Source organism: Elgaria multicarinata, chromosome 2 (assembly GCF_023053635.1).
Source record: "Elgaria multicarinata webbii isolate HBS135686 ecotype San Diego chromosome 2, rElgMul1.1.pri, whole genome shotgun sequence".
NCBI lineage: Eukaryota > Metazoa > Chordata > Lepidosauria > Squamata > Anguidae > Elgaria > Elgaria multicarinata.
The window spans coordinates 63047930-63062258 of NC_086172.1; the positions used below are offsets into that span (position 1 = coordinate 63047930).

Below are 14329 nucleotides of genomic sequence, written 5' to 3' on the forward strand. Positions count from 1 at the left end.
TGCATTAACACTGCTGTCAAGTTTTTTGTTTGTTATTTTCATGATGTTATTGTGCAGAGAAACACCACTGTATTGGGTATTGGGTTAAATCTAAATGGAGCTCTGTTCACTTAACAGAAATTTCCCTTTTCCCAAACTTGTGCATTCCCAAACTTGCTCCTCTGTGTGCTTCAATCCTCTGGAGCAGATTTGGGACACACATGAGTAGGCTTTAAGGAAATGGGGAAATTTGATTTGCCAGTGGTATCTGTTCAGCTGCTGGAAGGACCCCAATGGATACAACTCAGTCTCAAGTATAGTCATTTCTCCAGTAAAGAGAAATGGTGGGGGAGGTAACACTGCAAGCATGTTTATATTTGTATAAAGGCTCACGGTTGTAATGTAAGAAGAACCTTGCTGGATCAGATCAAAGACCAGAGGCCTATGGGAAACCCACAAGCAGAACATGATGGCAATAGCCCTCTCCCACTATCATTCCCTAGCAACTGGCGTTTAGATAATAATAATAATAATAATAATAATAATAATAATAATAATAATAATAGTGGCATATTGCCTTTGATACTGAAGGTAGTTAGAATAGAGCCATCATGACTAGTAGCCGTGTCTTCTGCAAGCTCTTGCAAAACAATTCACATCAGAGAACATCACCACTGAGAGAATTTCTTCTGCTAGCACATCTGTGGATCCAATCTTAAGTCTTTTTCCTCCTAAAGACCTCTGCCTTTTTATCTTACTGAAACAGCTATTTGATAACTATTCTTTATATGTATTAAAATTCACTGTCAACCAGAACTAAAAGCATTTCCGTTTTGTGTGTTAGCGTAACTCATTAAAAAATACATTGTAGCAGTGTATTATTATTTCCATACAGACAGAATCCTATTCATTGCTGCATCTTGTCCTTTTGTAGTGTAGCACGACTTTCCTTTTTTGAATAATCACATTATTCCAAATGACCCCTTTCAAAAAGTAACCATCCTTTGCTTTTAAAACTCCCTTGAATTTCAAAGCTCATTTGTTATGAGGGCAGGGTGCTTGTCTGGGATGGGGTGGACTCCGCATCAAAATATCTGAAGTACAGGAAGACTTATAGGGCCAAACTACATGCGAGGTCCTGTGTCTTTCCTCCTTAGATGGAAAACAGCATGCAGTTTGTATATGGATAATTTGGTCTGACACAAAAGTGTATTTGTATCAACAGCGTACAAATATTTAGCTGCCATAGTAGATTTTGATGGGGTTTTTTACCTTTTGTATTAAATTCTTTAAAAACTTGATCAGGACATAATAGATATTTAAAACATAAGGCACCCAAACTATTGCAAGGTCGCTCATATAGATAAGAAGGTATATGTAGTGTCTGAGAGCCATAAAAGCTTCTTCAATAAAGAAGTTATTAAATAAATTAAAGTGATTTTTCTTTCTTTTGTTATTATTCAAGTAGAGTTTATACATCATACAATAGTAATTCGTACCTATTACAGGTAACTGGTGCATTTTAGTTCTTCATTTGAAAGTGTATACAAAATTATGATCCACAGACCTTTTACAGAATTTGAAAAGTATTTGTAAAAATATTATCCAGCACTTAACAAAAATATGAAAGCTAAAAAAAAAAAGTCACTAGAACAGAATTCACTTCCTTGATTGGGTCAAGTAATTTCACCAGCTGAGTTCTATAAGGCAGGCTGGTTTCTCAAAAGGACTGGAATTTCCTGTAGTAAAGTAGTTTTTTAATAGTTTTTTTTTGGAATTGAGAGCGCAATAGTGTATTTTTAAGTTTCAAAAGAACTGAAACATTTAAAGATTCAGAAGAGGCACTGAAACATGTTTCCATGAGGACTTTCCAGGAGATTGTCTCTTCGCTGAATTATCATTCCATCTTACACTATGAAGAAACAGGGAAAAGTATTAATACTACCATATTACAACCTGCATTCCTTTGATTGAACTTTATAATCTATATTAAATAATCATGTTAGTGAAGATAAGATTAAATAGTTGTAAGAGTATTAGTGCATGGCAGCTTGCTCAGGATTTTAGCACATGAAGGGAAGAAGCAGATGGATTCTCGGAAAATAAAGGTACTTTTTCTCTTGTGACATTATTACACCAGTATAGGACTGGGCAACTTGTAGGCCAAAACATCTGGAGGGCCACACTCCCATGATCTATTACCATTTCCTATGCTGGTTAAGGGTGATGGGAGTTGTAGGCCAAAATATTTGGAGGGTCACAAGTTGCCCACCACTGAGCAAATACTTGGGCAAACATATTTAGCAGTATTACTGTGATCCCTAGTTAGCAGCAACAATTAGCAAATAAGCTAGTATTATTTCTTTATACAATTATTAAAATCATCATTTATATAATGCAAATTTAGAAACTTTATAAATTTCTGTGATTTTCAAAGCTCCTCTGAAGTAGTATTGTAGAGGTAGCAACCTTCAACTGGAATATCTAAGCTGATTTTTAGCAACAGAAGGAAGGTGATGGAGGCCATTCCATTTTGGTAACTTACTGTGCTGTTTTTACAATGTAGTTGTAAGCTAGTTTATAATTATACATACCTGTTGTCTAAGAACAACCACTTTCTCCATCTTCTTGAGAAACACTGTGCATTGCAATGAGACTTTCACATTGTTCACTTTCTTCGGATATTCTACAAGATTATATAGAGTTATGAAATTATTATTTTTTAATTTATGAACAACATCATGAAAACTACATAAGCAAATCTGCAATGCTGGTGCTGGTAGGTCAGAAACTATCAAGTTTCTATAAGAGACTGTCATTTATGAATAGCATTGTGTCTACAATCCTCAAGAGATTAGAATAATTTTGAGTGCTTCTGCCCTTCAGTATTCCTCATTTCAGGTCTGCTGTCTTTAAAACTAACTGACAACTAAAATAAAAAAAAACATCCAGCATAATGTCAAGGATTCGTACATAACCACATCAGAATACTGCTCGGAAGAGTTTAGGCAATAGGAGATTCAAACTAAGCATCTAGAGCAAGGTCCAAGGAGAGTGTATATTCTAGGTAGTTTCAAACAAGAAAATACAAACTACACAAACTCCTGCAGATGTAATCTTATGGAGGTCACCTGTGGTAGAAATTAGGATTAATAAAGATCACTTCCAGGTAGGAACTGAGAAAAAAAGCTGCGAAGAAATGATCCCACCTCTGAATACGATGTTTTCTGCAGATGAATACAAAAACTCTTCTAATTCCCACCATCACTGGATCCCAGTTATTGTAGTGACATAAGAGAGTTGCAATGAAAAATGAAAAAAATACAGGGATTGCCCCTGCAAAAAATAACCAAGAAAACTGGACCTGAAATTAGAACAAGGAATATTTTGTTATTTCATCAATAGTAAATAAATGACATATTTCTATCCTGTCACATATTTGGATGGGATAGAAATTTTCTTTAAATACTCTTTCCTAGATGTGGTAGTTTTGTGTATAGTTTTAAATACATGAGAGTAGGAGTATCTAGCTTTCAAACTGACACTTCTTTCAAAATGGCTTCCAATTCTTTATCATATTTACATACAAGGAAGTGAAAACATGTGATTTACAGAAACAGAAACCAAACTTCATATAAATTCTGGAATGTTTCCACCTTAATACTATCTATATAGCGAAGAACAAAAATGGATGAAGCTTCTGTGAGTTTAGGCCAGAGTTTCCAAATTGCCAAGCGAAAAAACCTCTGAGGTTGAATATTCAAAAAATACCCAGCACATGCCACACACCTCACTGTAGCTTATACCAGTCACGATAGGCATCAGTGACTGTGTGAACTGGATCACTGTTGTACTTTGAATTTATTAATGGCCAAGATATGTATAGCTAATAACTATCAAGCACTTTGGTATTGATGGTGCTATATAAATAAATAATAATAATAATAAAGCATCTCTCTGCTAGTTGAACATTCTAGGAGTATTTCAGCATAATCTGATAACTGTGGTACACTGTGGTTTTGTGAGATCCTGAAGTTCTTTGCCACTTTCTGTTTTATAACAATTACTCAGTTAAATGGGGATCCCACAAAACTAGGGCAGATCCTAACTTTTTCCAGGTGGCAAAATGTAGAGAATAGGAGGAGGGGGGTCACAGAAGGTAGCTAAACATATTAATGTGTTTTGTTCAATGACATTTAAAGGACTGGAGGTCCACAAGGAGGGAATTTTCCCTGAAATGAATTGACGTACGAGAGATTATCAAGCTTGAAATAAGAGATCCGATTGGAATAATCAATTTAAAAAATGAATTGGATTCAAAGTGGAAGGCCGTTGTGTGCAACCAATCTTTTCCTGCTCCTCTCCTCCGTGAAGACCTCCCCAAAGCTTCTGTTGAGGGTCAGTGGAGCCCTTCTGAATAGCTTGAGCTGTCATAGGGGACTACAATAGGAGGAGGAATTGCCCCAAATCAGAGCTCTGCTCATACATGGTTCCACAGAGTGATTTTGTACAATTCTTCCACCCACCGTAACATAGCCCAAACAGAGGAATGGTAAGACTGATTGTGTGAGAGACCTTCCACTCACACAACCTTCATTTAGAATCTTATGTAAAGATTGCTTAATGCATCTTATACATCTCTACTCAGAAGTCAGGTCCAATGAGTTCAATGGGCCTTATTTCCACATAAGTGTATTAACAGGCTTGCAGCCTCAGAATCATCTTAAATTTGTGAAGAAGTACACAATATTAGCTAGTTCATACAAAACCCATTAAGGATTTAGAGACGAACCTCAGAAAATGACCTACATTTGTACTGGGACAAAGCCAGAAAATTTCATGACTTTCATTTATCTTATTTATTTATTATATTGCATTTTTATACCGCCCAATAGCCTAAGCTCTCTGGGCAGTTCACAAAAATTAAAACCATCCAAAGTATAAAACCACATATAAAAACATGATATAAAATACAATATAAAAGCATAACCAGGATAAAATCAGCAGCAGTGCAGAAATACAAATTTAAATATTTATTTATTTATTGAATTTCTGTATCGCCCATATATGTTGAGGATGGCTGCATTTGTCTTTATAAGGCAGTTGTTCTTGTTTTAGTTGTATGAATAACCAAAGAGCATTTGGTTACTTTTACTATTTGAATAACTCTGAACCTCAACCCTATCGTAAAGCTTTGCAGATTGGCATAAATTAATTTTAATTACCCTCTTTCAGTTTCTACCTCTCAGATATTCTAACATGAATGATGCAACTTACGTATATTAAGCTCAACTAAACAGTGAAAAAGAATAAATATCTTGAATGAGGTATGTGAAAACATGAAACAAAATGTACAATGGTTAAGAGAACGACACTTTATTGCCTGGTGAAGTGAATGTTTGAGTATTAGCGATCACTTTATAAACTCAACTCCCAGTTGTTCCATCTGAGGTTTCTCTCAACTTTCACCCCAGGGCTATTGAGGAACCATTGCCCTGAGGGGAGGACAAAGAAGACATAATAACCTGGTGAATTGCCTACTACCTAACTCCCAGTTGTTTTAGCTCAGGTGGTCCCAACTTCCTTCAACTGTCACCCCAGGGCTACTGAAAAAACATGTTGCCCTGAGGTAAGGAGAGAGCCTACTGTGAGAGCTTGATCGAAGAGAGCAGCATGAAAAGAGCAGAGCAGCCATATCAGAAAGAAGAAAGAGAGTAACTCAAAGTAAACTTCTAAGGGCATATTTTCAGTCACATACCATACCAAGTCTCAAGTAAAATGGTTATTCTAGCCATGGCCTCTCTCTGAACAGCTATTATGTCTCACCTAATGCCACTGGACTTGCACATAAGAATGAAAGGACTTTCCCTGTTCTAAACCTTTGTTTTTAGTTCTGTTTATGATCTGCTATCCTACTTTTATTGCATTGTACTTTTTAGAGATTGTGTTTTTAAAAATGCATTAATAGCAAGGCGCAGGAGTTGTTGAATGGAGATGATGAGCAAGACACTGGTGGCATTTGGACAAAAGAATAAACTGTGGTTTATCATTAAAGGAATAAGTTTCAGTGATCTCAGGCATACATGCTTCCCTCTCTCCTCCCACACTGCTGCGAGGAAGAAATTGGAATTTTTTGCTTCCATTTTTTATTAACCACAAATTAGTGCTATGCCTAAACCCTAAAGTATGGTTAATCATAGAATCATAGAATAGTAGAGTCCAATCTGGTATCCAAACCCCAAACTGTGATTAATCTTAACTACAGTTTGTTGAAACAAACCAACTTGATAATCCACGGATTCAAAAAACAGAAGTGAAAGCTTCCTTGTGGCTAGGGATGTGCTCCGCTTCTAATCGGACCGGAGAAGCAGGAGCAGAGCGGGGGGCTTCGCCTGCCCTTAAGGCGGAGGCGAAGAGGATTGGGGGGCTGGCGGAGCATAGCGAAGAGGATCGAGGTGAAGGCGGATCCTTCACCTCGATCCGGAGCTCCGCCGGAAAGGTAAGTGGGGTTTACTGGGCCCTGTCGCTGTCGCCCATACGGCGACGGCGGCAGGGCCCGGTAACCCCCCTCCCCGCCCTCCTCTCCCTTACCTGCCTCCGTCCGCGGTCCGTCGGCATCTTCAATTGAGCCCGCGGTTCCACCAGGAAGCCTGGGCCGCTTGCAGCCCAGACTTCCTGGTGGAACCGCGGGCTCAATTGAAGATGGCGACGGACCACGGACGGAGGCAGGTAAGGTCCCCCTCTCCCTTGGTCCTTTACCGGGCTCTGCTGCTGGGACTGCCTTGAGTCTTGGCATGCGTATGTATCCCTGGACAAGCTATCATGGTGGCGAGTTTGAGATTTTTAACGTGCAAATTGACGGAGCTATGGAAAGGGGTGTGAATGGGGTGCCCGGATTTCATAAATTCCCCAAAAATCAGGGGATGATGGGACTGCCTTGAGTCTCGGCGTGCATATGTATCCCTGGACAAGCTATCATGGTGGCAAGTTTGAGATTTTTAACGTGCAAATTGACGGAGCTATGGAAAGGGGTGTGAATGGGGTGCCCGGTTTTCATAAATTCCCCAAAAATCAGGGGATGATGGGATTGCCTTGAGTCTTGGCGTGCGTGTGTATAGCTCCATGAGGTGTCATGGTGCCAAACTTGAGGTTTCTAACTTTAACAGAAAAAAAGTTGTATACTTTTTTAGCTTAATGCAAGCCTATGGGGGGGGGGAAACGGAGCTCCGATCCGGAGCTCCGAGAGGAGCGGGGGCGGGGTGGAGCTGCCCGATCCGCAAATCACGGATCTGGAAGTGAAGCGGAGCGGAGGGTCCGTGCACACCCCTACTTGTGGCACCATAGGAAAGGAGGAGCATTGAGAGTCCAAGGCTCTATGTGGCTCATAATGATATGGTAATGATAAACGATAGTCTGGTAATGATAAACGATAGTTTACTTTTGAATGCAGCCACTATAGAGAAGAGCGTGCTGGTTTCCTTCTGGTTAGATACTTCTTGCAATATTAAGAGTCTGTTCCTGCTATTCAGCTCCCTACAGCCCTAAGTGGTTTTGTGGTTCATGGATCTTAAAGCTGGGTGTAGGGGAGAAAGATAGATTTCAAAGGAAAATAATAATCTCATACTAGGGGTTAGAAAACTTTCAGCAATAGATACAGCAGAAAGAAGTGTGAATTATTTAATTTGAAGGTCTGAATTGTGTAAGTTACTTAGACATCAATCTAAAGCCACTGTTGGCTGTTAAAACTGGTAGTTATATCATTGCTAATCTCACACTGTATCAGTAAAGTCTCACTTTAGAACAGAAGTGTCATAATGGGGGCACATTCAACTTGCATTAAAAATGAATATGAAGAAGAGGTGACACTTCCACTGTGGCAAGGTAAGATACATTCTGCTGTGTACTTCACTCATTTAGGGATTTCCAAGACTGTCTGTTTAAATAGTTTCCCTGCAGAGTTCTCGATATACTGATACAATAATTTCATTTCTCAAAACATCCACATACCTATCTGATCTCTGCAACTCTATTTGAAACCCCCCCCCACTAAATTCAATATAATCCTTCCTATTCTAGAAGAACACCCAAACTATATTTGAAAGTAATTTTAATTATGTGACAGCTGGCAGCCTAACAGACTAACAACTGGTGGGTACAAATAACTGTACCCATGATAGAATCTTTTTTTACTCTGGCCACATGAAGCTTTCAACAGTGAAGGCTAAAGCCAAAGCATGTTTGCAAGAAAGATTTCACTAGTAGCTAGAACAGAAAGTGTGTACAAATGCTTTGTAACGGCATGGCTGTTTGAGTATGACTGAGACACATTGTGATGGGGAATACAGCTGTCCAGGGCCTTGTTCACACAAACATTAACTTCCATTTGGAGAAGAGGTAACATACTTTGAACTCATGTTCTGTTGTCCCTACTAGCACCATCAACATTCTGGGGGTTTCTATGAAGACATTTGAAGCTTTTTAAAAATAGGAATTTAAGCGAACTCCTAACCACAATTTTGCACTCCCTCCCCCCAGAAGATATGTCTGGATATACACAAGATATACACAATTCCTTCCCTCACCTACCTCAAATCCCTCAAATATTACATAATTCTAACAAGTTATAAAATGCATTTTTATTTGTAAAACACAGGTTTACATTTTCACGAAACTCATGGGGCTTGATCCTTCCCCACGAGTTGTGCAGGTGCAATGTCCTTATGCAGAGGGATCCACAAAGAGAGTTTCCCCCAATCAGCAAGGCTAGGCACCCTGGGCTATAGAAAATCCATGTGTGCTTCTCATGTTCTCACTGTGCTCTGCCAAGGAACATGAGTGCAGAGGATTACGAGACATTTGCATGGACCTCCCATTTGCTGGCTTATCATGGTTTGGTGCCTGCACCCATATATGACAACATGTGTAGGGAGGAGGAAAGACACAGGGCTCTATTATGTTCTATGCTGAACCCCTCATATGCACCTGCAAAGACTGTGCCAGTTAAAAAAACACTTCATTTCTCAAAACTGCTTCCCAGCTGTTTTTCACCAGTTTAAACCACAATCTTACTAAGATCACACTTTATGTGATCATCCATGGATAAAAAGAGAAGGATGCATTTAAGACAGCGAACATTAAATGATATTGTTGGAGAAGCAAAAGCTATTATAAGCAATTAAACATAATTATTTCTCCATATCACAGCTATTTTACCACTTACTAGTCATGTGTTATTGCTCTTAAGTTATCTGCTTATAACTCTTAACAGTATTCACAATGGTCATCAATAAAATTTACATTACCTTTTGCATGCACATGTCAGCTATTATGGACAGAGGTATTGTAAGGCTCAAGGCAAGTGTGCCTATCAGTGATGAGGTAAGAAAGCAGCCCCTAGAAAAATGTTAAAATAGAGAGACTTGAGTTTAAAAATAAAATAGTGACAGCACTGTTGAGGTGCAGAAGCAATTTTCATGAGTATACACCACGGATAGGCAGAATTTGTGGGCTTGTTATGGCCTGTAAACATATTGGTTAAGTCAAAGGGGCTCATGAGTGTTTCCTTTTATTTATCTAAATTTTTCTAGCCTTACTTAAATGCAGAGATAATGGTGAGAACACACATAAGAAGAAGAAAGACCAAATGATTTCACATGTACCCTCCCCAAAGATTTTATGATGTTCAAATTCAATTAATGAAGTCTAATTTTTCACATTTGGAATTATCAGTTCTAAAAAGACAATTGCCCAGTTTAAGGAGTGTTATAGCACATTTTGTTATAAACATTAACACTCTGGCTGATAAAAATCATTCATTGGACCCCTGGAATGCAAATACTGTTGATCTCAGTTGTGCCATTGTTTACTTTTTTTTGTCTTTGTGGCAGTTCATAAGTGCATTTTCATCACCAGGGTCCATAGCCTCAAGTGATGACTTTAGTGTTTTTATGATCTATAGCAGATCTCATTGCTATTAATTTGAATCATCTCATGTCAAGCCAAACACAATCTTCAGGGGAGCCAGTTCACACTTTGGCTATGAATAATCAAGTGATTAATCAAGTATGAGAGACTAAGGGTGCAATCCCTTGCATGTTTAGACAAAAACAAATCCCTACAATTCCCAGCATATTCCAGCCATGCTAGAGGAATGCTGTGAGTTGTAGGAGTTATTTCCTATCTAAACATATATAGGATCTATATGCTGGGACTTTGATCCTCCAACTGTGAACATCCATAATTTTATTTGGAGGAATCAGATTCTAGCCAATGAAAAGGTATTTCCAAGATAAGTCCTTCAGCAATGAATCAGTGCTGGTGATCATAGAAGCATTATGTGGCAATGTCTAGATATCACACCTGAGATACAAATCTGTGCATGCAGACACACAATGCCTGCTTATTTCCTTCCTTCCTCCCTCTTTCTGGATATTATTGCAAGCTACCTTCTCCCAACCAAGAACTAGCAATGAGATTAGAGCTGCACATGCTGCTACCGCCCTGGCACTGAAACATATTGCCTTCTTATGGGTGCAAAAGAGAGATATTGCACACAGGTGCAGATGTCATAGTGCTGTGCTAGTATGAATTCAGCACAGTGTTATGGGAACCACCTGAGTGGCTGGTGGGACATTCCAACAAACACCTGAGATTAACAATCACTTGCTCTGGAAAAGCAACTAAGTGGCAAATTTTGTGGCTGCCCTAAGAAATCAACACAACACACACTCTAGATTTCTTCCATTTGACAGAAACACTGGATTCTTGGTGATAACAGATGGCGATATCCTTAAACACATGGCAGTGCAGTAACCAGAGCTCTGTAAAAAATATTCCTATTAGTAAAACAACACACATTCTTGTTGACCCTTTCATAACTAGCCACTGTTAATGAGACCAATATAAAAGAATAATCAGAGCAATGAACATACCACAGCCAGAGGAATTCAGACAGAACAGTTCCAACAAGGCCATTGATGACAATGCACATAAGGACTAATTTACTTGGAAATTCAAATGCCTCAAATCCAGTATAATGGAGTAGGAAGAACCCTGGCCAAAGCAGCAGCAAATTAAACAAACCAACAAAACCTGCAAAAACCCAGAAAAATAATAATGAAGTGTTAGTAGCAAAAAACAAAAATGTTTTCTATCTCTAAAATGTTGCCTTTTTCTTTAACTACACTAGTACTTTATAATATATTTATGCTCGGCTCCACTAAAAATTGCATTTGATAATATTTGTACCAAGTTACTGGGCTTCATTTCAGACATTAAAAATAAGATATATTGTTAAGATTCATATTCCCCTAATCCACGATTAGATATTATATATCCCATGCTTTGGTTTAACCAAATCACTAATAGTGCAATCTTCTGTATGTAAGTCCCACTGTGTTCAATGGTGCTTCTTTTCTAATAAGTGTGTTTAGGATTGCAGTCCTAGGTATCTAACAAATCATTCATAAAAACTTAAAAATACAAATCAGAACAGTAAAACAAATACACAACATAATAATAATAATAATAATAATAATAACAACAACAACAACAACAGAAGAAGAACAGCAGTAGAACGAAACAGTACTGGCAGCAGTATGCAAGAAATGTAGTCAATCAAGCAATCCCAAATGCCTGCTGGAAAAGTGCTTCCTTTGCCAGGTACCTAAAAACCAACAGGGAAGGACAGAGGTGACCCCCTAGGGAGGGTGTTCCATTGAGATCGTCCTGTCCCTTTTAGCCACCCACTACACGATGATACATGAAGCATGTTCCGTGATGAGGATCTTAATACGTGGGTAGGTTTATATATCTTGCGAAGTACAAACACAAAACTTCTAGAGGACAGGAATATCTACAAGACGATTCAAAATTGTCCTTATTTGCAGCACTGGAGTCAACATCAGTTATAAGCACAAACCTGTTTTAAAGGTGGGATTACTTTTACCTGCAATTAGCAGAAAAAACACACACCCTAAGATGTGATTGAAAACATGAACAGCTGCCTTGAAAGAGACTGGCAGCTTATTTATTTTTATAGACTTCTATACTGGTCTTCAATAAACATATTGGTGGTAAATTACAATAAAAAAGAAACATCATCGTCAGAAAACAAACAAATCAATAACACAACAGGCAGAAACAGCAGTGTTAAATCTCAATATATGTTTAAAAGCCTGGGAAAATAAAAGCTCCACTTGTACCAAAAGAATATCTGTGTAGGTACCAGGCAAGCCTCCTTGTGAGCAAACGCTATAGCCCAGGCATCACAAAGGTCCTCTCCTGAGTCACAACCCATTTCACCTGAAATGATGAATTGGTCAAGTAGCAGCATTATAAAAGGGCCTTCAAATATCATCTCAGTTTGTAAGGAGGTAGATGTGGCAGAAGATAATCCCTTCAGTACCCAGTTCCCAAGCTTTGTATGGGTTTATAAAATATACTCTTAAGAGCCTGCTTCAGTTGGAACCCCCGCCCCCCCACAGGGCTAACTGCCATCTTCACCCTGTGGGGAAGAAGAAAGAGCTGTTGGTTTGCCCCTCCCCATTGGGAGATGAGAGGACAGAGCAGGGCCTTCCCACCAGCCTAAACAGTCTCCTTAATTTCTTTTTATTTTCTCCCTCTTCCCTCCCCATCCACTTTTCCTTGTGTGTCATGCCTTTTTTAGAATGTAAGCCTGAGGGTAGGGACTGTCTTCTTTATTGATAAATTGTAAGCCGCTCCGAGAGCCTTTTGGCTGAGGTGCGGGATAAAAATACTCTAAATAAATAAATAATAAATAAAATCTGAACAGGGTCAGAACAGGATCAAGTTCACATATATGTCTTGTATGAAGTGCATGTGCACAGCCTCTAAATACCAGGTGCAGTCTTAGGTCATCCTTACTGTCCATGGCTGAAAGGTTTCACCATGGCCTTCCCACTACCCTTCAATTTCTTCTATGTGCCACCTGACCAGGACTTTACTCAACTTCTAGCAGTTGCTTGGAGAAACACCTCTAAGATTGTGCTAGGAATATACGTTACAGGTAGTACAAGCTAAGAACAACCTCTAGGAAGTCCTCTAGGATGTATAACACAATCTTGGTGGCATTTTCCCCATGGAACTACCGCCCCAAGAGGCTAGAACATACGGAAGCACATCTCATGGGTAGCGCACTTTAGACAAAACACATTGTCAGCACTAGATCCTTTCCATTCTTTATCCATTTCATTCTGGTACAGAAATTTTCTTGGTCTCCCTACTTGATAACCTATGCATGGAGAAGGATAGCCGAAATCAAATCTTATTAATTCCTGGGTCTTTTAGTAGCTTTGACCACAGTATCCTTCTGGGTATGCTGCCTGGGCTGGGAAGTAGGGCCATGGTTTGCTGTGGTTCCCTCCTACAGACTGATTCTAGAAAGTATTGCAGAGTTCCATCTTGTACCACAGTCTTTTCATTTGCAAGGAAGTGCTGACTGATGTCGTCGGGAGTTTTGTAAATGAGTTTCTTTTTGTTGTTGTTTATTCGTTCAGTCCGGCCTTTCTTCCTTTTGCCTTCCACTTTCCCTAGCTCTATCTCTCTTCGGTATCTGATTCCAGAGAGATGGTGGAAATGCTAAATTGGTGAGTAGGATGAGAAGCTTATAAATTGAAGCTTAGTCCCAACAACATGGAGGCACTGTAGGTGGGTGATCTCTCTCCCCAAGGAGGTGGTGATGAACCTGATCTAGATGGAGTTGCAGTCCCCTTGAAAGTTGACGGTCTAGGGTGCTCATAGATCTAGCTTTGTCACTGGAGGCCCTGATGTGGCATAGAGTACCTTTATTTATTTATTTATTTATTTTAGAATATTTTTATCCCGCACCAGCTGTATCAGCTGCACCAGCTACAGTCCCTTCTAGATAGAGATAGCCTGGCCACAGATATCCATGCTCTGTTATCAGATTAGACTAGTACAATGCATTGTATGTAAGGCTGCTCAGAGACTGCAATTAGTACAAAATGCCTGCCCGGTTCTTTGATAATTGGGGCCGGTCTTCAGGAACATCTCACTGGTGCTTATAGAGAACCAATGGTTTCTAGTTTTTCTGGTAAAATTAAAAGTGTTGGTCCTTATAACTTGAATCTGACGAGTAAAATTCAACCCCAGAAAAGCTTATTTTTAAAAAAGAAGTTCTTTTCTTACCAAAAAACATTGGTATATCAAGCTTGTCTTCTCTGTCTACTTTTCGTTTTATCATAACTATGTAGATTGCATAGAGCATAGCTCCCACAAGAGACCAGAAGGACCCTGTAGATGGGGAATGAAAAATCCAACAAGTTGTGTTAAGGAAATGATGTTCTTCACTGTATTATGCACTAAATTT

General features: G+C 39.0%; 1 protein-coding gene across 3 annotated transcripts in view; it reads right to left on the bottom strand.

Moving 5' to 3' along the window:
• Positions 1 to 1210: 1210 nt before the first annotated feature.
• SLC35F5 (solute carrier family 35 member F5) overlaps positions 1211 to 14329 on the bottom strand; it is a 38611-nt gene continuing 25492 nt past the window's right edge. Inside the window, exons 13-18 of one of the 3 annotated variants that reach the window (XM_063116612.1) lie at positions 14149 to 14253; positions 10911 to 11070; positions 9282 to 9372; positions 3189 to 3343; positions 2574 to 2665; positions 1211 to 1891 (exon numbers count right to left, since the gene is read on the bottom strand). In XM_063116612.1, coding sequence (XP_062972682.1) covers positions 2581 to 2665; positions 3189 to 3343; positions 9282 to 9372; positions 10911 to 11070; positions 14149 to 14253 — 596 coding nt within the window. In that variant the 3' untranslated portion in view covers positions 1211 to 1891; positions 2574 to 2580. The remainder of the gene's footprint in view (positions 1892 to 2573; positions 2666 to 3188; positions 3344 to 9281; positions 9373 to 10910; positions 11071 to 14148; positions 14254 to 14329) is intronic. The other 2 variants (XM_063116613.1, XM_063116614.1) reach the window with 2 other exon arrangements.